The sequence below is a fragment of the Centroberyx gerrardi genome, chromosome 18, assembly GCF_048128805.1.
Source record: "Centroberyx gerrardi isolate f3 chromosome 18, fCenGer3.hap1.cur.20231027, whole genome shotgun sequence".
Classification (NCBI taxonomy): Eukaryota; Metazoa; Chordata; class Actinopteri; order Beryciformes; family Berycidae; genus Centroberyx; species Centroberyx gerrardi.
Window position 1 is genome coordinate 19,151,161 of NC_136014.1, and position 23,989 is coordinate 19,175,149.

The 23,989-nt window shown below is 43.3% G+C and overlaps 1 protein-coding gene across 1 annotated transcript; it reads right to left on the bottom strand.

The window, feature by feature from the left end:
* Positions 1 to 16,050: 16,050 nt before the first annotated feature.
* On the bottom strand, positions 16,051 to 22,900 carry LOC139931405 (breast cancer metastasis-suppressor 1-like protein-A). The gene is made up of 10 exons (XM_071924904.2): positions 22,702 to 22,900; positions 22,356 to 22,446; positions 21,403 to 21,530; positions 20,489 to 20,568; positions 19,961 to 20,057; positions 19,737 to 19,826; positions 19,530 to 19,594; positions 19,377 to 19,416; positions 18,848 to 18,977; positions 16,051 to 18,323 (listed from the first exon to the last, which is right to left on the bottom strand). The coding sequence occupies exons 1-10, from the start codon at positions 22,835 to 22,837 to the stop codon at positions 18,206 to 18,208; spliced, it is 975 nt and encodes a 324-aa protein (XP_071781005.1). The 5' UTR covers positions 22,838 to 22,900; the 3' UTR covers positions 16,051 to 18,205.
* Positions 22,901 to 23,989: the final 1,089 nt, after the last annotated feature.

Sequence of the window (23,989 nt, forward strand, 5' to 3'; positions counted from 1 at the left end):
TGTCACATATGAAGCCCCGGGCCTGAAGCAGCAGCGGGAAGTGAGCATAGGCAGGTTTGAGTATAGCCAAGACCTTACATGACCTTGTATGATAACCAATACTTGAGTCCCAATCTATAGTTCAAGTTGTAAACTGTCAGTCGTACATATTATTTGTTGTATAGTTCATTATGCTAAGGATAAGGTAAATAGAGATAGGAAGAGAGGAAAGAAGCCCGAACGGCCTCAAGATGTTGCTGTAATTAATTTGTATTTACTTGCATTTTCAGTCTGAATGTGAGCAATGTAAAACTTGGAGGAAAACTTAACCACATATTGAGTGGCAAGAAGCATCAGGTCAAAAAGTGATACTGATACCACACCTTCCTCCATGAGTATATACACTACCAATGAAAAGTTTGGACACACCTGATTGAATGTACTATGTTTTTCATTATCTTAAAGCCATAAATATATATAAATAATGAAGTTGATGCCTATGTATGAATTTCATAGGCAAAGGGTGGCTACTTGGCTAGTTTTGATGTCTTTACTATTATTCTAAAATGTGAAAGATAGTAAAAAATAAAGAAAATTTGTGTGTCCAAACTTTTCACTGGTGGTGTACAAAATAGATACAGTATATATGAACAACACTCAAAAGTTTGATTTCATTATCAAAATCAACATAGAGTGTCTCAAAAACAAACCTATCCAAGTCCAGCATTTGTCCTACTGCGCAAATGTGATACGTGGGCCAAGCAAACCAAACAAACCCCATAAATAGCCTTTGTATGACACAGCATTGTGGCCTCGGTTGTATGTAATACGCGTGTCCGTACATGTGTGTGTGTGTGCGACCACAGAGACGAGGCTGATAAGCAGCAGTGTCTTCTCCGCTGCGTCCGCCCACACAGAGGCCTAGTCACCAGGTGGGCGGCTGGCAGTCCACTCTCATTGGCCAGCTGAGGCCGCCCGGCCACTGGAAACACAGATAAGATGGTTTTCCCAGCCAAAAGAAAATGATTTCCATCTCCTCATCTCCCCACACACACATCCCCGCCGCAGCGATGAGTAGGGGCTGATTCAGAACAAGAGAGAGAGAGAGAGAGAGAGAGAGAGAGAGAGAGAGAGAGAGAGAGCACATTACCTTGATATAAATAGTTATGCCATCATCCGCCTTTGATGAGTCTTTGCTGAGAATTTAAAGTGATGGTTAAGAATTTTAAGAAATGTATGTGATTCACCGTGAGCTGCGAGGCCTGTCAGCCCTTGACTCAGGCTTTGATTGTTTAGACAAATGGAAACAGAAGCTGTTAGCAGATGTTAGTCAGTGGGGTTAGAACAGTTTCTCTGAAAGAAATCACATGAAGCACCATCAAAACAGTTAAAGAGCCTTTGGTTGAACAGAAGTTGATTCTTAGAAACTGAACAACTCCTTTGAACACTTAGAGCATTAGTGATTCATTGCAAATGAGAGAAGCACTCTTTCTCTATACTCATATTCATAGAACTGCACATGCTCTAAATGGCTCTATACTGCTATGTGTGAGCAAAAATTACTGGATAAATCCTCAAATGTGCTGTGAGAGCAGCCTACTGTCATTCCTTGTGTCAAAAAGAGTGAAAGAATATAATATTAATGACATAAACATAATCAAAAGGAGTAGTGGGTTGATTTTCCAGTCGATTTTGCAACATAGGTCAATGGTTCTCAATGTGGGGTCCGGGGACCACCAGGGGTCCTTGAGTGGTAAATTGATGAATTGTTGAACTTCACCATTATTTCATTTACAAGAAGTTAACACAACTAGAGAATTAGAATCTACCAACAATACAGATAGTCATAGAATTCTGGATAAAATCATATCTAACAATAAAAATATTTGGGTTTGGGTCTTTGCTTTGTGTCCGAAAAAATCTCATTAAATGGGGGTCCGTGGCACTAATGTGTACTAAATTAGGAGTCCTCGATATGAAAAAGGTTGAGAATTACTGCCATAGGTGACACCACACTCTGGATTGTGGATCAGGAATTTAACGGGAAACAGTCACATTGGTCAAACAGTCGTGAAAACATCACTGTCCTACACTGCCTTGTGCTGAGCAGTCAGGAGGAGGCGACGACTGTTGATTTATGACTTCTTCTTCCCCTTCCTCTCTCTCCCTTTTCCTCTCTAATTACTGCCTGGCAAACTAATGAGGAGGATTCTCTCGTTAAATACAAACAGCAGCCTGGCCCTTAATTAGCAGCCTCTCTGGCTTGTTTTTTGAAAACACTGTGGCAGAGAGCAGAGCATCTAATAAAGGCCCAATCCTAGCTGACATTCAAACAAATAAAGGCAGCGCCAACGAATATCTAAATGGTGGGAGAAATCATCAAAGTGTGTGTGAGTGTGCGTGTGTGCGAGTGAGTGTGTGAGACCTCCTCTTGCTCAATACTACATCACCACCGGCTGGAAAGGGAGAAGAACATTCTGTGAGAAAAGGAGGAACAACTTGCTTTGAAGAGAAACTCTGGGAAAGAAGAGCTTCGCTGGAGAGAGGACTAAAGGAGCTGGTAACCAAGAAATATAAAATGTGGAGAATGTTGAAAGAAAATGAGAAGGATGGGTCAAGTTGCTGCAGCGCTGCGCTGACCAGGATATAATCAACCACCAAGAAAATCCTGTAGGTCAATGGAGCGCCTGGATCAAGGAAGAAAGAAGAAAGAAAGAAGGCGAACACCATGATGACAAAAAAATAGAAGTATCCTTGACAGCAAAGCAAGCTTTGACAATCGTAGGACACAGGATATGCAAACAAAAGTTCATATGTCATCTGCATATTTCAGTACAGTTTGGAGACATCCCGCCACATGTCCCACAATTCCTTGCTGGCGAGAGGCAGAGGTGAGCGAGAAAACACCCTTTATGTGTGGATTGTATATGGATTGTGTCATTGCGGCGGTGAGCTACATAGAGATTATTTTTTAACAAGTGGCGGTAAGAAAGTTGCATATTGAGGATGTCTCCAACATGCAGCGTCTCTCCAATTTCCGTTTACATTTTGCAGAACTGATGCATCAACCTTTCCTGTGTATTCTTTTTGCTACTCCCAGCTGAACAATTTCCATTCAAACAACAAAGCAGTGAAAAGAGAAACAAAGCGTGACACACTTGAATTAACGCTGTAGGCTGCTGGTTCCAGGTCACCACAGCGAGCTGTTTACATCCACAAACTTCATTAAAACTGGGATGTTTAAGCTTAGTCGATGCAGCGAAAGCAGAAGGTGAGGAACAGAAGAGGAAGAAGAGGGTGCAAGTGGCAGAGACTCATCAAGAATTCATTAAATAATGGATTATTATTGGATATATTCTCAGATTTTTGAGTTTTACTTGGGGATGGAAAATAAACTTTTTTCATTTTTTTAACCCATGCCAACTGATATGCAATAGAGTTTTCTGTAGTAGTGTAGAAGCAATTGCACATCAATATGCCATCGTGTGTCTTGCGCTTTGTTTTGCTTCCTTGTGTTTCATTTTGTTTGCACACTATATTGCATCATGTTGTTTTGTGATTGACTGTTAGATCTAGGTAGGCTCGCTCTCTGTGAAGTCCTTTGAGACATGCTTGTGATGAAGGGCTACATAAATGAACCTGACTTGACTTGATACACACACACACACACACAGCAGCAGGCCATGGAAAAGCATCAAAGCATGCTGTATTTAAGTGCCCAAGGGAAACTAGAGAATAATGGAGCTGCTGTATTTAGTGTGTCAAGAGCCCAATCTAAGCGGACACAAGGCTGGCCCAGTGAAGCCAGTCGAGAGCTAATGGAAGGTCAAAGGCTAAGCACACGTAATAACAGATGCATGGATTGTCGACCTCAAAATATCCTTTTATTCTACATTCCTCTGGGTTATGGAGTGTTGCTTTGTGTTCCTGAGAGTACACCTCTCACTTTTCTCTCACTTCAACCAACCCGCAACCCTGCTCCCTCCCCGCACAGCTTGGCTGTTTGCTAAATGCCACTGAGCTGAGCGCAGAGCCTGGCGGATGGGGGGCGAATGAAAGAAATGCACTTCATCCACAGTTACCAAGGAGACCTGACTGGGACTTTAAAGCAAAGATGAAAACCTGAGACGCCTGCAGCGGCGCGCTGAAACTCGCCACCGCCGGCCGAGGCGTCTTCAGTTTCCGCCACAGCACCTCTTGTCAGATCTCCCCGATGAGGCCCAATGACAACGGCTCGGCGGCTCTGCCCGCTGAATGACAAACGGCCGCGGGTCGATCGGTCGGGCGGGGGCGGCCTGCTGAAATCGCAGAGGTAATAACTGAGGAAGCTGAATGGACTGCTAATGAGACACTGGATCCTAAATGATAACAGAGTGTTTATGAGAGGTTACCTGAGATGGCTGATTAATAATAGACAGGATATAGCCTGGTGAGTGCGGCCGGACCGGCGGTCAGAGCTCAGCTCCGGGCTGGAGCAGTGACAGGCCAACGTTTAGAGGCCCCCACTTAGCCTCAGGAGAGGGGCAACAAGTGAGAGGGGCAAACAAAGGCCACTGGGCACCGGGCCCTGGCCAGCAAGAGGCACCAGGCATGACCAGGGTCACTGACACAGAGCGGTGATGAGGTGGATAATGAGACCCAACAGTATACTGAGCCACAGACAGCATCATATCACAGCAGTCGGCAAATAAACAGTAATTTAGGCTATATTTCTTTATATTAAGGACTTCTGTTCTATTCTCAGCAATATAATAGGTAAATAATTACATTTGTAGTTCCAAATATATGTCCAACGCACTCCAACCAAGCTTTAAAAAAAGGAGGATTTGGTGTTTGACAGTAGAGGACAGTAGGTAAACATATTTAATCACATTTACACACATTTGTAATTATTCCAGTCCCAGGAGACTGCAGTGTGGCATCACCACTAATACCAACTATTTAGAGAGGTGATCTTTATCGTAGTGGTGTTAAAATAGTGAAATTGATCCTTGGACACTGTGTTTGGCTGCCAAGGTGGGGATGGTGATTTTGAAGTTGATATTGAGCTGATATATAATTGTGGTATAGTGATGAGTTTTTGCCTATAGGTGTTAAGTTGGGTGGTTATGGGTAGCTGGAATTTTTGATTGATGCCACTGTTGGCCCTGCCTTGATGAAACAATGATGATGGCAGGTGTACTTAATAACCCCACCAGCAAATCCGGCACTCAACCCAGCTACAGAAGTGCTCACCAATATTATTATGCCATAATAAGACATAGTTACATCAGATGGTGTGCAGTTATAATCGCCTCAAAAGCAGAGCAAATTCATTTCTATAAAAAGCCTATTGGAATGATTTGGACTTGAAAATGATTGGATGATGGTGAATTCCATTAGTGGCTCCTCTCTCTCCCTCTCTCTTTCTCTCTCTGCATCTCCCTGTTTATACAGTCTCTCTCCCTCACTCGCTAAACCCAAGCCCATTAAAGGTGAGTCCTTTTCACAATAAAAGCCCTATTTACAACCTTCCTCAGCCCCCTGCATTAGCTCGCTGACAGATAAAGGGAACACAGCGTTTCCTTATAAAGAGACGCGGATGCTTCGGTCTATTCATTTCGGCTTTAAACATGCATGTGGATGGATGGATGGCTCGGGTGGAAGGGGCCATCCCGGCTCTCAGGGCGCTCTGTCTTTATGTATGTTCCAGTGCGCAGTCTGCAGGGCTTAACACGCACCCCGGGGCGTCGCTGAAGCTCAATGAAGCCAGCTCATAAAGACAGAGCAAGCGAACAATGCAGAAAGTCCTTTTTTCTCCCTCCCTCCCTCCCTCTCTCTCTCTCTATCTTCTGCTTCCCCTTCTTCTGAGCGTTACATAAGAATGGAAGATGCAGGCAGGAGGGCCGGTGCTGTTGCAGCCGGAGGTGAAAGTAGGCCTGCTAAGCCAAAGGGGTGTTAGGTGTGCGTGTTAGTGTGTGTATGTGTATGTGTGTGTGTGTGTGTGTGTGTGTTTGTGTGTGTGTGTGTGTGTGTGTGTGAGGGCCAAGAACAGCCCAGCAGCGACAGGCAGGGCTGAGGCAAATGGAGCCACTGCTGGACAGGAATTTCTATTTACTTATTCATAAATAGAGTGCTTGAGGGCTGGTATTCAACACATTCAGATGAAGTGTGTTTGTCATGTTGGTGGAGCTGTGTATTTGTGTGTGTGTGTGTGTGTGTGTGTGTCTGTATGTATGTATGTAGGCTACACATTTTTGAATGGGAAACAGGTATGATCTAGATCACACAATTAACAATGAACCCCGATGTCCATGTCTTCCCAATGTCTTCCTAATGTGTATAAACCTTAGTATTATTATTATCGCCATTATTTTCTTTATTTATTTTTTCTTATATCTTTTGAATTAATAGTTGAATTAATAGATTAATTAAGCTGTCATGTTTGTAGCTTGACTGACTTTAAAGTTTAAAAAGAAAAAAAAGAAATATATATATGTTTCCTTTCCCCTATCAGCCTATATGATAGAGACAGGACAGAGACCTAGACAGAGAGAGACAAGGAACACAGACAGATATGCAAACTGTATGCAGGACGTGACCTCTGCTCCTCTCAGAATGGGAGCTTCCCATCACTTCGGCACATTCTTGAATGACATTACCTCGCCCCGCTGTCCCAGACACCAAAAGCTGAACCTGTAATAAAACATTGATTCACCCCTGCAGGGCACAGAAAGGCTCTGGGCTGGGCCGCACCCCCCAGGCCCCCAGCAGCCTCTCTGGAACAACGCAAGGCTTTTACCAAAGACAAGAGGGCCTCATGAATATTCATGTGGCCAACCCTGCTCGAGACGCTGCAGAATTCGCTGAGATCAGCGCTGAGAAATCCCCATTGTGTGAAAACACACAAGTACACTCGTGCTGTACAGTATGCATGCGCGGTGCTCTCTCTCTGACAACCCACCCGCCCACACACATCCAAATGTCGAAACACACACACGGACAAACACACATACACTCAAACCCACCCACATGCTTTCACGTTCACACAGTCTGGCTGGTGAATGTTATGGACCACATCTTCACTTTCCCTTCATGGGGTCCACTGGTTTACACAGCCTGATCGCTCACGTAGTACATCCTAATCTATCTATCTATCTATCTATCTATCTATCTATCTATCTATCTATCTATCTATCATCTATCCAACATCATCCGAGCAACTTGTACGTCAGCTATCATTGGCAGTGTGCGTCTCTTAGTTCTAAGTTTTTTAAACTGAGTTTGCATGAGGGAAAATGTAAGTCTCATTCACAGAAGCGTAGCTGAGCTTGTTGGATCATTTGTGATGAATCAGTTTGTTTCCACATTCGGACAGCTCTTCCTCTTGTTCTTTTACATTAACATTATCAGGCTATCAACCACATATACTAGAATTGTAATGACGGTGACCTGTGCACAACTTAATAAATTGATTTGAGAAGGCGTACACTGTGTTCTCACTCGGGCTTGTGAGTCAGTGCTTCTCATCATGTCCTCAAACGGCTTCAAACCACGTGTGCAACACCTGCCTCTCAGCTCTGCAGCAATGGGACAGTGAGTAACTACAGTACGACGTAGTAGCTTGCAGCTATAGCAGCTTAGACAGTATAGCAGCAGACTCTTGATCATAAATCAAGATGACAACCAATCTGATGTCAGCTTTGGAGTGTTGTGACGAGGCCAAGCCCATGGGTGCAGGCATTGACAAGCACCCTCAGAGTGCTGCTGCACCCCGTGATCCTCTGGCGGCACTGCTCAGCTCACAGCTTCTATGTTCATTTGATATCAGTGAATTGTGGGTGATGTGGAGTGCAGAATACACAGCAGCATATTTGGAATTTAATGCATTGTGTTTAGACTTCTTTTACACTGGACTAATTGGTGCGCCTTAAAGGTCCTCACGATCTCAGCTAGCATAGCTCAGATGACAGTTTGAACATATTAATTGGATATGGAAGTTTTAAAATAATAAGCTGTGACATTTTCATTTAAATTTTGCTACTCTTTATCACTGATTGATATAATAGCAATTCAAACTATATCCAGTTCATGAAAGCTTTTACATTTGCTGTTCTAAACACCCGGTGTCTGGCAGGTTTTTCCGGGACCAGTAACAACAGTTTGTTTGGAATAAATAAAATCAGAACTGGGTAGTTAGCATGAGCAGCGATAGCCACCATGGCTAAACTAACAGAGAAAAGAGCGCCAACTACAGAAACTCAAACTCCATGAACAGAAAATCCAAGGAGGACTGTTTGATTGACAGGTGATCTAAGTGCAGTGCAGAAACACCACAGCAATGACTGCATAGCACCAAAGATGTTATGCTGTGATAGTGGAAATGCTATCTTAAGGATGAGTTTCATTAAATTAGAAGAAACCAGAAATAATACATGAAAAGATTGGTCATCAATGCACTAAAATGAGGCCAATTGGGGACAACGCCAATGAAATACAGACAAATGTGGTGGATTATGGTGTGGGCAGTGCAATCCTGAGCCAGTGCACTCCTTCGCCGTGACTCTGGTCTGCATATCTGTAGACAATGAATGCAATTTACTGCAGCACATTCCAATGGCGTTATGACAAATGCTAGCTGTCTGGATATATTTCCGCTGAAGGCTTTTTGATTAAACCTAGTCCTAGTCTGAATCATTTCTCTCAGGGGAGAACTGCATTGTAATGAGCATTTTAGTCTTGGGCCGGCTTTACTCCAGGTCTGTGAAACCCCAAGAGTTCTGCTGGCACTCCAGCGGAGGAGAAATATGAAATGCTGTGGACTAACAACAACAGTTATGATGCATAATGCAAATGCATGCACACATATTTTATGATGCTACTGGCTGAATATAATGTTATCTACCTTTTTACATTTAGTTTTACAATATTAGGCATTTAAGAAGTTGTAATATTATGGGCTGCTACACACCTCAATGAAAACCAAGGTGGACAAGCACTTTCTTTTCAGTAGCACTGTTTCCTTTTAATTTACACACAGATCTCTCAAAAAAACAAAAAAACAAGCAAGGGGTCACACACTGGTTAAACTTATCTCGACATGAGGGAAACTCTCTGCACTTTTAAAATTGTTGAACTTGGGAGAACCTGCATTCTCGATGTTGTGGGTTTCAATCTGGTCAACAAAACTCCGTCATGTCTTCTCTCTCTCCCTCCCATCTTTCCAGGCACTCTCTAGGGTGAAGTATCTAATAAAGAAAAATACTTTAATAATAACCTTCAGGAATAAACAATAAAAACTCTATGAGTAACTGTTCTTTATCATAACTGTCCTTTGCCAAGTCATAAAACCTAAGTCAGGGAGGGAAAAATAAGTGTCTTGTAAGTTCTGGCTTTGGCCGTAGCAACTTGTCAGATAAAACACTAAAACCTCTGTAATTGCCAACCTCACCGATATCACAGTTCAGCTGAATGTTGCTCCTCTTGGGAAGGGAAATGTGCATCATCATATAGCACTGGTGAGGGATTTAGAGCCCAACCACTTAACGCTTAATTTATAAACTAAAAATGTGGAGAGGGATTGGGATTGAGGAGCAAGAGAGAGCAAGAAAGAATGTGTGTGTGTGTGTGTGTGTGTGAGAGAGAGAGAGAGAGAGAGAGAGAGAGGGAGAGAGAGAACATACAGTATGGAGAAAGTGATGTAACATTAAAGAGGCAGTTTGAGAAGAAAGAGAGAGGAGAGAGAGAGAGAGAGAGAGAGAGAGAGAGAGAGAGAGAGAGAGAGAGAGAGTATAAGCCTTTTACCACGCTTTGCATTGCAGTGTCATCCCCTGACATTCGGGTCTAAGATTCCCGCCTGCTTCCCTCCCTGCACTCAGCGCCACAGCACTTCCCCCTCTTAAACTCTCCCTCCAGTTTAAGGGAATTAAGGACGCTTCAATTCCTCTCAATGGAGCCGGCATGAGCCTCAAACATCAGTCTCTCTCTTTTTTTCTAGAATATTCCTGGAAAGAAGCAGTTAAGCATATGTCCGAATATCTGATTTATAATGTTCTGGTGTGACACAGTAATAAAAAATACTAATAAACTTTATTTATATAGCACTTATTTAAAAGCGGAGTAACAAAGTGCTTTACAAGAAGGAATATAAACCACGAATGATGAAATACATAATGAGGAGATATAAGTAAGAAGCACGAGCAAGAGAAAACACATTTAAAGAAGAATAAATAAAAGAAAATCAGATAAAAGAAAGCATAAGAAAGAAAACAAGATTAAAAGCGGCCAGGATCAAAAGCAATTGCATAAAAGCAAGTCTATCAAAGAGCGTTTTAATACTGGCTTATTGCCTAAGTTCCTAAGGCTCTACAGTTTAGGAGCATTGATGGCAAAAGCACAATAACGTTTATTCTTGATTTTAGACTTGTGTTATTTTATGTGAATATGCATGAGTGGGTACAGAGCGTCCACACTTCTCAAAGACATACAGCACAGGGCACAACTTCACATCAAGTGGACACAGAGTGAAAAACACCTGAAGGTATCTTAGATTCAGTGACTGTATTTATGAATGAGAGACAGACAGAGAAAGGAGTGCATTAAGTGAAATCATCCTGACCCGTTAAAGTAAAGTGTTGGGTAAAAGCAGCCCAAGGCAGCAATCTTTTCTGGATATGATTCTTTGGAAATGCTGGTTAAGTTTTCTTCCCCCCTTCTCTCTCTCTCTTTCTCACATCCCAGTGACCTCTGCTGCCTATCAAAAGCCCCGTGTGTGTGTGTGTGTGTGTGTGTGTGTGTGTGTGTGTGTGTGTGTGTGTGTGTCCCTCACAGAGTCAAGTATGCCACTGTGACATGTGGGAGTCTGATTATCTGTACCCAGGATGTCTGGCTCTCTAGGTTTGAAGTACCAAGCTAATTAGCTTTTGCGGCCGTGTCTGTGTGTGTGTGTGTGCATGCACATACACATATCCTTATACATACAAAAAAAAAAGTGTGTTTACATGTGTTCACAAGCATGTGTGTTTGTGTGAATGCTTATTTGTGTCCGTGAGCATGCGTGGGTGTGTGCATGTGCGCGTGCACGTGTGTCCACATGCACTCAAGAGGCCAGGCAGGTCACCGAACAGCAAAGCACCTAGGCCCGATAAGCACAGAACAATCTCATTAAGGCTGGCCTATCTCCAGCCTCCCCATTCCCTTTTTTCTGTATCCAAACACTGGAAAAAACAACAAGCGTTGGAACTTGTCAAAGGGCGCCACCAAAGGTTTTTTTTCATGCCTGAAAATGAGTAGAGCGGGGAATTCCTCTGAGGAGATATTTTCACAAACCCAGAAGATGAAACAGAGAGAAACAGAGTACCTGTCGGCACGATGTGCTCTGTCAGCATCCTGTCAACAGCGCACAGCCAATTAGGACTGCAGCCAAATGGCTGGGTGAGCTTTCCGTTTCTCACTTCACTGATTCTGCGTCCAGCACACACTCACACACACACACCCACACATACACACCCAGATATGCACTGAGTTATACACACACACACACAGTAAACAAGCCCGACACATTCAAATATCGAAACACGCACATATGTGCATGCGTTCACACACACACACACACACACACGCACACACACACACACACACACACACACACACACATACAGTAAAGAAGCACAACCTGCATCCCAAAAAGAGAGGAAGCCCATATCTAAATTCTGATGCAGGAGAATCGCCCTGACCAGCAAAGCCTCTGTAGTCTCTTATCCAGTGGCTGATGCCAGTTGGCCATTTGACTACATTTCCATATTGAGGCTGGTCTGGGCGTGTGCCTGCTAGGGTGGTGAGGGGTGTGTGTGTGTGTGTGTGTGTGTCTTTGGGAGGGATGATGGTCAACTTGATACCTTGTCTGTAAAACCATAGCTACAGTGTTGCCACTGGTCTGGTAGCCCAGCCAGACACACAAATACAGACAGGGAGAAAAACACACACACACATGCAGTCATCCTTACTTACGCACACGCACACTCACAGGCAATGCCCCTGTCCGCCACTACTATGCTACAGTGGCTCCCAGTGCTACTTTCCATATCAGACCTGACATAATGAGGAGATACGGTATGGTGTCCGAGGACAATGGGTGTGGAGGTGGAGGGTGATACCGCCACCTCGTCTGGTCAGCTAAACACACCCGACACAGACTGTCCCGCAGGCCAGTCTGAGCTCGTCACGTTCAAACTAAGCTAAGTCAAAATCTTCAGAAACCAATGCTCACAATGCCTTTTCTCTCCATTTTAAGTTAGGGATAAGGCCTCCAGTGAGGTTAAGGTCCGGTTTAAGGTAAGGGCAAAGTTTTTAACCAAAGTGGTAGGCAAGGGGCAAAGGTCAGTGTTGCAGAGTTCCAGTGTCTTGGGCAAAAAGTAACGATAAACATTATTTATACATGTATGTCTTCAGTGTCAGCTATCAAACAGGATGGTGATACTGATACATTTAGAACTGTATTCTGTTATTTTTCTTCACCAGGCATTTGACAATCTTCTCATTAGGTTATTAGCTTGTAGCACTTATTGCATTGGTTTTAATGAGGAATAGTAACAATGCTGTGATATGACTTATGACATCAGAAGGAGAACTGTACTGTATATTCCTCCCAGTATCATCAGTTGCCTGGTGAATAAAAACAGACAAACAGACAAACTGAAACATTAAGGACTCCCTTCAGGCCTCTCAGACTGTGAGAGGTCTCCACCATGCTTTTAGTGAGTTACTCCATAGATTTTCAAGAACTCCACTGAGGAATGCCAAAAAATTAACATGATGCATGGTGAACAGCACTCATCTTTGTCCATATTGCTGGTGCTACCTGATCTCACTGTGGTTTGCATTACATCATTTTTAATGACTTATAATTAGGTAAATAAATATTTAAATAGGTAAATAAATATTTTATCTCCTACCTCTCATGATTGGAGAAATTGATCAAATAAATACTTAAAGGACTACACCGACTTTTTGGGAAATTGTCTCGTCAACTTACCTTTTATGTGTTACAATAGGAATAGCACTAAAATCATCTTGTGTCTCAGGTAGATGTGTGTGTCCTGTGCACATGCTAACACATTAGCATACAGTAGGTTAAGTGCCTGCAGGCAGCTAGCATTGTCTAATGTAAGAAGATAGACCTGTTAGTAATCCAGAGTTGCCGTTGATTTTTCTCTGCAATTCCTCCAAGTTGGCAGTTAGCCTCTTGATCCACGGGCCAACTTCTCAGCATAGTCCTTTAAGATGTACAACTAAGGGAAGACTTTGACATTTTGAACTTTAGCTGGACATTTTTCTTTACCGGACACTTTGTCACATTGTTGGAGAAAAGTTACTCCATTTGTCCTCGAGTTTCCCTAAAAATGAACAGCTTATTAGCATTACTAGCGTTCTTTTTTGAAACCAAAGATCACTGCTGGCTGCAAGCAGGAAAACCGGGCACATGGAACAAATGTGGGGAAAATGCATAAACTTTTATCGTACAGTGTGGTGAACAGAATTGGCCAACTAAAATTCTAATTTTCAAGGTATTCCATTAGGTGTGGTTGTCTTTCCACTGCCCTGTCCCACTTGGAATTGCTCTGACACCATGTCAGGCCAAGGGTTAAAGAAACTCTTTACTAATGCAAGTTGTACCCAACAGTTCCAGGAGGTTTTGTCTTTGATGAGTAGAGTCTGGATTAACATGCCAACTCTGGTATTAAAATAAGTATATAAAATGTTACTGACACATTATCTAAACCTCAACGTTTCCACAATTATTGCAGTAAATTCAGTTTGTTTTCAGTGTGGAGGGAAAATGAAGCCTGTCTCCAGTGAAGCAGCAACTCAGTACAAGAAGAGTCTAGACAGTATAGGATGAAGACACGGCTATACCCTGAATGCTAATGGCGAATTCTAGGGCACTGCCACAGTGCGATGGACACACCTAGAGAGGCGATACCGGGCTAATCTGGAGCACAGGTTGCCTCACTCTGCCACTAGGCCAAAAATAAATGACCCTACAGGCTGCAGCATTGTCCAAGAGAATCCTCCTCGCTCTCGGTTTGTTGCTCTGTGTCTCTACGTTTCCCTCTCTCTCTCTCTCTCACTCTCTCTCCCCATCCATCCCGATGATGAGCAGCTTGCCTCGTGCCTTTGATGTTAACTTATGGATGTATGCATTTAGCATTCTCTTACACAATCAGCATCAAACGTATACGCCCACGCATCGGCCGGCACAAAGCACACACATGCATGCACAAAGAGATACACATACACAATCTCCCCCTCTCTCTCGCATACACGCTGACACGCACACATACATTGCACAGAGGGGCAGGGATATAAGTAATTTAGCACAGTGTGACACTTTCACGGTCTAATTAGCCCCAGTGTTGCAGTAAACACGTCCCAATGACCCTCCAGTTCTGGTTACTCATAAAGTATAGATGGGGCTGAAGATGGCCCGGCCTCTCTCATCCGTCAGGACCTGACTTATCACAGCAGCAGCTCCCCAGAACCATCCAGAACCCCAGGACAAGCTTCCAGATCCAACCAGCGGTGCAGTACGTCCTCTTCATCATCACAGATAAAATCAGAGACAAGAGAGCAAACAGGAGAAACCTTTACCCTTTCTTGTGTTTGTGTGCTTGTGTGTGTTGGGGAGGGGTAGCGAGCTATGCGAGAGAGTGCGTCTGTTTCTGACCATATTCATACGTACACAAGTGTGTGTGTATGCGCATTCATGCGAATACGTGAAGAACAGACGGATTCAAAGACAGCTCTAGAGAGATGCTGCATGGTGTGTAGAGAGACAGACAGCCCTGTTGCCTGCTGCTGTTGCCTTTGACGCGGTGATGGGGATTTTCCTCTTTCTCTCTCTCTCTCTTTCCCTCTCTCTGTTGCGGTAGCAGACGTGGCCAGCGAGCTGTGATCAAACTGTGCCTTCATCCCTCCTCTCTCTCTCTCTCATCAGCTGGAAGGCTTCAGCAGCAGGGTGCCCCAGATACACAGACCACCTCCCTCCTCCCATCTAGCGCAGCGCTGCGGCCACTCCACAGTGGAGCACTACTGACACCTGCTGGCCGGAAAACTGGTACTGCAACGTGTAGCTGCAAAGAGGCAGTGTTCGGTGGTTTGGAATTGGGGACTTTCAAATAATTCCTTTTCAAACACTCATGGTATCGGCCTACTACAGCCATCTGGTACTCCAACTGAATTCAAACAAATTTAATGCATTTAAAAATACCATTTGACACAGAGCTGGCTTTGGAGTTATACCTAAAGGAGAATTTTCCCCAATGGTCCGATGAATTCCTTTGAATTTGTGGACATACAGCCACATCTGATCAATATCACCCAATGGCTGAAAGAGTTAAAAATGTATTAGATCAATCAATCTCTACTTCTGGTTGCAGTGGTTCTGGATGAGGTATCCGCACAGGCCCCGGGTCAGTCGAATGGACAGTGAGGGGGCAAGAGAGCGGTAAATCAGTGTAGATCCTGAATCGATCCCAGTATGTGGTGTTAATCTAGTGAGTGGCCCGCTGGCAGAAATAAGTGACTGAAAGGTTGAACAGCACAGCAGACTAAAGAGCCATTATCAAATAGGACCAGCTCAGCATTTTTCTTCCAAATAAGCCACTTTTCGTCACGGTCCCGTGCAGCTAGGGTTCAGCGAACCTCGGGGTGACTTTGGGTTCAGCATTGTCAGGGAGTTCTGCCTTTATACAGCGGAGCATTATAGAAGATTGTATCTGGGGATTTTTTTGCAAACCAGGCCAAATCCAATGGGAGAGTTAAGTTCTACTCAAAGCTCTGATACTTCTTATGAAAAGCTCAACTCTCCTTTAAGTCCAAGAAGAGAAAAATCAGCTTGATGATACCCCCAGCTTGGTTGATACTGTAATCACCTAAATGCATAGATATATCCAATTTGCTATATATGCAGGCAGATGGCAGCTTCTGAAAGTACAATAGCAAAAACAGCAGGCATATGACTTCCACTCAAATTAAGACTCTGCATATGTAGCATGCTGAATTGTATTTCAATGTGTAGGTTAAACAAGGCTCTTTTCAAATGATACAAATGAAATCTTTTATTAGCTGTGCATGCATTGGCACAATGTCACATGTATTTCTCTTTACCTCTCACACAATGTGGAAAAAGAACCGTAATGCATAAAAATGTTGTTGTTTTTTATGCTAGGTAAGTAAACACAGAATACAAATAAAAAAAACATACTTGCAAGAAACTATTAAAAATTCTACTTTACAGTTGATGTCAACGCCACATTAGGCTTCACAGACACTTTAATATCTTTAAGTTTATGACATAATGTCCCAAGTACCTCTCATTACAATACTGTTGGCAGGTAATACTTTGAAACAAATATGCAATGTTGAAAATATGAAGCACCAAAAATACAACATAAAGCAACGTCCACTTCATCAAACCAAATGTATTTACACATACAAACATTTCTCTCAACCTGCTTCACAACCAATAATAGTTTAAGGTTCCATAGGACAGATTGTACACAAAAGAAATCCCCTCAACATCGCTTTCTCATTGTACTGTTACACACAAATGTTGAAGAACATTTATAAAGACAGCAAGGATGAAGACAAAGGGGAATAGGGAAAGAAAAGAGTTGGCTATCGAGGTAAGGAACAAAGCCAAAGACAGAGGACAAGGAACAAGAGATACTTTTGATTTTCCAGCATCAGATGTAACGTTTCCACTGCAGGACTTGACAACCAATCCTTTCAGGTATTTTATTCGTAGCAGACACGAAATAAGAACAGAGAGGACGAAGAAACAGAGAAAAATGGCACTATGAGAGCTGCAAATTTGAGCCTGGCCTGACCCGAATCCCCCACACACCAAAAAAAACAATGACCATCCAAACCTGTGGAGTATAGCCTGAAATTGTAAATGATCCTCTTATAAACTACAAACAACATTAATTTGAAATTAATATTTTGGAGCAGGAGCCCGACACAAACCCAAGCAATTAAATGAGAAATTCAGCCCGACCTAAACCCATCGGGTCTTGCCATAAATGTCAAGCTCTAGGCACTATCAGACACATGGCAACGTGACAGGAGACAGAAGGAAGAGGGCTACAGGGCCGAGATCACAGTGAAGTAAACACCAAACACACCATCATCTTCATCAGCATTATTGTTATCAGCTCAGCTCTGTTCTAAACAGAGGGTAAACCCCACTACTGTATGCTTGTAATACAGTAGGCTTCTTCGATTTTTTTTTTTTTTTTTTTTGCTGAGTGCACTGGGCTGGACTGGGTTCTGAAACATTAGATCATTCAATCATTTAGTCCAGTGGCACCCCAAGTGGAGCCCAACGAACCCCTTGAGGAATAGTTTAATCACATTATTTTCACAATAAATTCATTCACTCGAAGTTGATTGATCATTGCTTTTCACCCTCCCTTTATAGTATCGACAGTTGTGCAATTATGTACTAAATCATATCAAACATTTTTTTAGACTGGGCTCCCAGGGGATCTTAATGCAAATTTATTTGGGCATCTTGGAGAGTGTAAATCAAGTCTACCCGGTGCGTCTGGAGGGGCGAATCAAACGCACTGCTGACGGCATCTTCACCTGGATCATACGTGCTTAATACAGTAGATTTTCTCACTCACTCACTCATTGACCCGCTTTGACCCGCTTTCAATCCTCTTACTGCTAGCACAGTACAGAGTAAGGCTTCACTGCATTGATAGTTCAGGACTTCTTCAGCCTAGGCATCGTCTTGTCTCAGAAAGGCACGCGACTCAGCTCCGCGGTTCACAGTTCACAACTGCTCCGTTTTTTTCCCCTTTTGTTTTTAGCAGCACTTTGCATTGATCTCCGTTCCAGAGAAAATGACACTTTGTGACCTCGTCGAGAATATCAACATACGTACATATTTACAGAGAAGATCGTCTCCTTAGACAGCATCGAAGGGTCAGTTGATATTTGTCAGTTGATAGATAAAGTTTTTTTTTTGTTACTCATAGGAAGAGGGTGTGAGGTGAGGTATATGTATGTGTGCGTGTCAATTTTATAGTGAAAATCCTTTTGGGATGTGTGTGTGTGTGAGAGTATGTGTGTTTCTGTATACATGGCAAGCTTATAGCAAGATTCCATAGGGGGGAGAGAAAGAATAAGATGGTGGATGGGGTAGTGTGTGTGTGCGTGTGTGTGTGTGTGTGTGTGTTTAGGAGTGCTTAATAGTGTATTTGCCTTTCTGCAGCTGGGAGATGTAGAGCTTGGACTTGGTGCCATCCAGTCGTTTGAACCACACCTCGTCGTGGTTGATGGTGGTGATGATGGCACTGCAAGACACACACACACACACACACACACACACACACACACACACACACACACAAACAGAACAATGTTAGAACAACGCAAAACTACAATCATCACAAACAATATCCATTGTCCATCCACTCTTGATACACACACACACACACACACACGCACGCACGCACACACAGAGAGAGAGAGCAGGGCACAGAAAGAGCAGTGTGTGGAATAACAATCACCAAAACCAATACTCTTATTGTCTCTCTTTTTTCTATCGACACACACACACTTCCTAGATCCATCCATGACAAAGCATTTCAGTTTAAAAACACCACATGCCCACCACCTCTCACTCACACAGACACAATGTGTCATAAAAGCCATTCTTTAACACAATACAACAAATTTACAGATGCGAACACACACATCATTTAGTGTCAAAGCTTGGCTGATGTCATTAGCTGTAATTCAAAAACATCTCTCACTCACACACACGGCAACACATCCAACCCCCCCACCTCCTACACACACACACACACACACACACCTAGTTGGGTACTCGTCCTTCCTGTTGATACAGATGGCCTGTCCTCTGCAGTACCACTGGTTGTCATAGAAGAGTCGGCCCTCCTCGGAGCGCGCCACATGGTGATGCCTGTCAGGCTTAACGGCAGGGGCTGGAGGGACCAAAAAAAGACATATATAAATAAAGGGGGTGAGGAAGAGGAAGGGAGACGGAGGAAGGAAGGTGAGACAGAGCAAAGTCAGAGGAAAAAGAAAATACAGAGAGAGAAAGAACAAAAAGTAAAGAGGAAGAGGGAAACGGGAGGGAGAAAGATTAGATTAGTAGGGGAAGTAAAGCAAGCATGCATGCAAAATACACAGACAGACAGTGCTGTTGGGTGGGGAGAAGACAAATTTCCAACATTAGCCTCTAAATAGCAGTGTGCAACAACTGATTCAACAGTGAACTTTTGTACTTAAGTCTTTGAATCAACTCTTCCTGGCTAACTGCGGGTCGATATCTGCTCTGAGCCAGATATTGACTGTAATAGAGGAGGAGGAGAAACTCTTACCGTCGACCTTCACCCTGTGCGGCCCTAGTGATGCCATCGCCTGTGAGAGGGGATACAGACGCAAACTCAAAAGGTCAAACTACAACTTCAAGACAATCGATCAGTATAGATACAAGCACCCATTCACTAGTTTCTCCGTTTTCAGACTGATACCTTTCTTATTGCAGTCCAGTCTTCAAGAATATCCAGGTCTTGCAGCATGTAAACAATATAGGGACGTGATACAGAGGTTAAGGAAAGCGCACCCTGAGGCAGCAGAAAACATCTGTCTAAACGGCCCGTCCTTGAAGTGTTACACCAAAAGTAGTGGGGATGAGAGATGGGAGGGACGAGACAAGGACAGGAGAAGGAAAAGGATATCAGAAACGACAACGGGCTTCTTCTTCTTGACAGGGCAGAATGGATCTTTTTTCTTATTTTTCCGTGAGTGCAATCCATCATTCCACAACTCTGTGAAGCAGAAAGAACAGATTGGAGAAACACTGGCTTCCATGTCACCTCCGTTTGTAGTGCATTTCATATTGGTACAAGGACATCCGCAATGAGGAGTTTAGATCTTTTACTATATATCTAGGGTATGGTACCTGAGGTAATGTCAATACTGTGCCTGTCTTCCTCCAGTCTTCTTATCTTCTCCTCCAGTTCGCTCTGTACCGTGTCAAACAGCAGCAGCTTCTCACTCTGGGAGACAGAAAGGAGGGCAGCAGGACACTAGTCATCCAACACAGATAGAAAAGTCAAGAATATTCTCCAAAAGCCAAGACTGGTGTTGAATTCAACCCTATCAGATAGTGGATACTGTTCAAAATTCAGACATTATAGCGGATTTTCTAAATTGTATTGTTGGTGAAGATAAAGAAGCGAGAAGCATGTGAACAGGACAACACAAAACGGAGGAAATGATGCAGGGTGGGAAGGAGAGAGAATCTCCATAGGAAATTAATGGGAGTTGTGTATCAAAACAATTGAAATCCTCAACAGAAAACAAAAATCACATCCCTCAAGACTCTCTAAAATCATCATCTGTTTGAATAGAAAAATGCAGTATTTTGGTCTTGTAAAATATACAGCTTTTAAACTTAAACCCCACGTAACACGACTTGACCTCTCACCTCCCAGTGTTGGCAGGCGGCCTGGATCTCACACTCATACTTGTTCTTCACCGACTCCAAACACAGCTCCCTGTAGATCCCTGCAACAAACAACAACAACAAGTGGTAAATCAATCCTAGTCATCCAGTTGGGACCTGTGCAGGGCACGACACAAGAAAGATGAGAATTTTTTTGCCAAGCTACCGTAGCCTCTAAGAAGCAGCTTCATTAGTTCTGTACTATTCCCAACACTGGTATTTGTACCAATGCCAAGAGCCGCTCCGCTTTGCCTGTTCTTTATGGAAACACACACATGGAGTGAGGGCACAAATGTGATCCCCCAAAAGAATTTAGACCGGGAGAGCATCCAATTATTTTGCTTTAGGGAAGCAGAGAGCAGAGAGAGCAGGTAAGCCACTGGAGTTATCAAGTTTGCTTTAATTAGGCGCATAAGACCTCATGAAGACTCGACAGTAAATTCTGGCATCCCAGAACCTGTAGAACCAGAAAGCCTTGAAACTCTAGTGAATCATCCTTATTGAAGTTTATGTTCGCATAGACATAACCCTTGTTTCTAAATCCTCCTACTATAAGACAGCTGACATGTATAGGCTATAATCAACTTTTCAAAAAAAGGGCCCAAATCAGATCTACATATCACTGTTGTCCTTCAAAATCCTTTTCCCGTTTTAACTTCAGTTTAAGGATTCCCTGCTCCTCTATAGTTTGAGAAAATTCTACCACCCTTGGTCTTATGAAACCCTTTCAAAAACCCATTGGATAAACTCCCAAATGTATGGTGGTCAATTTGAAAATAAGGCTGTTTTTCTTACTTACTATTAAGGTGACATTTTGGAGATAAGTAAATTTCACTGGACAGCGACAGTATGTATGTATGTATGACAGAGAAAGCTGCAAGGTTACTTGGACCCACCAGCCACTTTGGTCCTGATCTGCATGTTCTCCTGCAGGTTGGCTAGAGGCTCCAGGTATTCTTGGGCACAGCCAGCCATTACCTCCTGCAGCTTGATGTCCACCTGGCTCAGCCGCTCCTTGTACAACCTGGACAGCAAGAAATAACAAAACTTCAACTTCAACCATTTCACTCTATAAAACCTAAACTGGATGAATCCTCATCGTCATTATAAGCTTATTGTGTGCATACTAACTCACCACAGCGGTGATACAGAAGAAACTCTGATTTTTAATACAGAATCTCACTTCCAAATGATGGTTTGTTACTTGAGAACATGGCTGGTAGAGCAGACACACTGAGAGCAGCCAAACACATAATTTACCAGCATTTGATTGGTGGCTGGTGTCAATATCTCACCCTGATTACAATCTGATACGCCTTTCCCACCAGACGAAGGGAACACATGGGTTGACCGTCAGTGTGAAAGGGTCTAGCCGGGTAAGCCAACCCCGCAAAAAGACCCTGATCAAGATCAGTGTTGAGAGCCAGGTCAAACTCTGCTCCGTCTGGTGTGAAATTTCAGTGGTAAACCTGTGTCACTGTGTGTAGAGCATCATGTTGACCACCATGTTGAACACAGAATGCAAACACAGCATAGGACATTCCTGCGTACGAGGCTTAGTCTGAATTTCCTTTTATATGACATGGACCCCGATCAGCATGCTGTAATATTCCCTAGGTTGTGTGTGTAAGAGGTATAAGGGGGAGGGAGGGGGATGCTTATTGGAGAGCAGCCAAAATAGGTCAGATAACAACCACTCAGCAACATCTCAGAGACCCACACCAGTCCTTAGCCCAGAGTTTAGGAAAAGTTCAAATCCAGTCCAGCTGTGTTCAAAGTGAGTCTCATTATCCATTCAACTTGGAGAAGAGCAAAGAGAGGTTCATTATTTTTTGAGGAGGAAACTTACTGTTCTTTCAGGTCTGTGAACTGCTTCTCCAGGGTGGTCATCTCATCCAGACACTCCATCCGCCTCCTCTCACAGTCTTCATCATCCATCTCTGTTCACATGGAAACATGAAAGCTGTAGCATCACCTCCATCTCTTGTCTCCACACTCCCAACTGCATTCAGCTTTTGTATTCAACCATCAACATCAACATGCCATCATCCCCCCATCACCATCTCCCTGGTGAACATATCGGCTAATTTTCACTAGGACCCGCATACTCTGTTGAACTTAAAACCGACAGATAGCATGTTTATTGAAGTTAGCTGTGGACTGGTATTTTAGGCCTAGCTTATATGATTTCCTACCCGAGCTGTCTCCATCTTCAGACACGGACGAGCTAACGGTGTCCTCTTCGTCTGTGCTGCTGCCGTCTTGCTCGGGAAAATCCACCTCCATTTCTTCGTGGTTACTCTCCTTCTTCTCCCGGGAGTGAACCGGCATTGCGACTTTACAGATAACCCGGTATGAACGGGGTGGCGAAGCGGTACGATAATTTACCCCAAAATAAAATAAACAGGCAAATAAACAGCTCCGACAGCTAACCGGCTAGCTAGCTCCACATCAAGACAGCTGGAACTGCAAACATGGCCACCCGCGACCAATCACAGGAGTCTTTACTGAGTCTGTCCAATCAAATGTTGGCAGGGCTGACCAATCACTGAAGGGAGATTGTAGGGATTTGTAGTTCTTTTGCCCCAAACTTGTACATATCTACACAGGTCTGTGTAAAAAAAACAGTAAGATAACACCCCATATATTGTGATAAAGAATCGGGTTACTCCGCCAAATACTGACTGTTGAAGCCTTCCTAAGCGAAGACATTGTTATTTTTACGATTTATTTATGGGTATAAACTCTGTATTATAAAATGTCTATTGTGTATATAATTGAGTATAATGTGTATTCTTTGTTTTTTTTTTTTTTTTTTTTTAAATATTTTCTGCAAATAAATGTTCTGATTGAGGATATTTTTGTTGAAATTACAATCAAATGTGATCAATAGTTCATATAAAAGTTCGATTTTACAGATACATACCCATGAAATGCAAAACTTAAAATTTTGATGTGGTCTCTTCATTTTTTCCAGAGCTGTATAGGCTACACATTAAACCACTGACCCCAATTTTATAGGATTTTGTCCCAAGAAACCCCATCTGATGTGTGGAATGGAAATTAGCAGAACATGGATCGAGGTACCTACAGAGAAAGTGTCATATGTGCTGACTTGTGTTAGAGAATATATTGGTCCAGCAGAGAGCAGTCCAGTCTTCAGCACTCTCCTATGTTTGCTGAGACTGGGGCTGTTTGGACAGGAGGCATTGAACAGTCAGTCTAAAGGCAGTAAAAGGAGCACCTAAAGCCCTCCATGTTGCACTTCTGGAGGAATGAGGCGGAGGGTCATCAGGTTGCCATAGAGGGTGTGGGAGGTGTCGTCTGGGATGAAGTTCAGTTTAGTCCTTATCCTCCCCACTGTTACTATCTCCAGGGTGTCCAGGCTTTGCCCTACAACAGAGCCAGGTTGTGCAACCAGCTTGTTAATCCTGCCTAGTCTGAGGCAGCAGGGTTACTTGAGTGCTGAGTAGAAAAAAAAGG

What these genes read in the sequence shown, in the direction of transcription:
- LOC139931405 (XM_071924904.2), bottom strand. Translation starts at nt 22,837, where the DNA reads ATGCCGGTTCACTCCCGGGAGAAGAAGGAGAGTAACCACGAAGAAATG. An exon ending in CCGCCTGCCAACACTGGGAG is followed by an intron (nt 20,058 to 20,488) that starts GTGAGAGGTCAA and finishes TCTGTCTCCCAG; the next exon opens with AGTGAGAAGCTGCTGCTGTT. An exon ending in GAAGCCCGTTGTCGTTTCTG is followed by an intron (nt 19,595 to 19,736) that starts ATATCCTTTTCC and finishes CCTCTGTATCAC; the next exon opens with GTCCCTATATTGTTTACATG.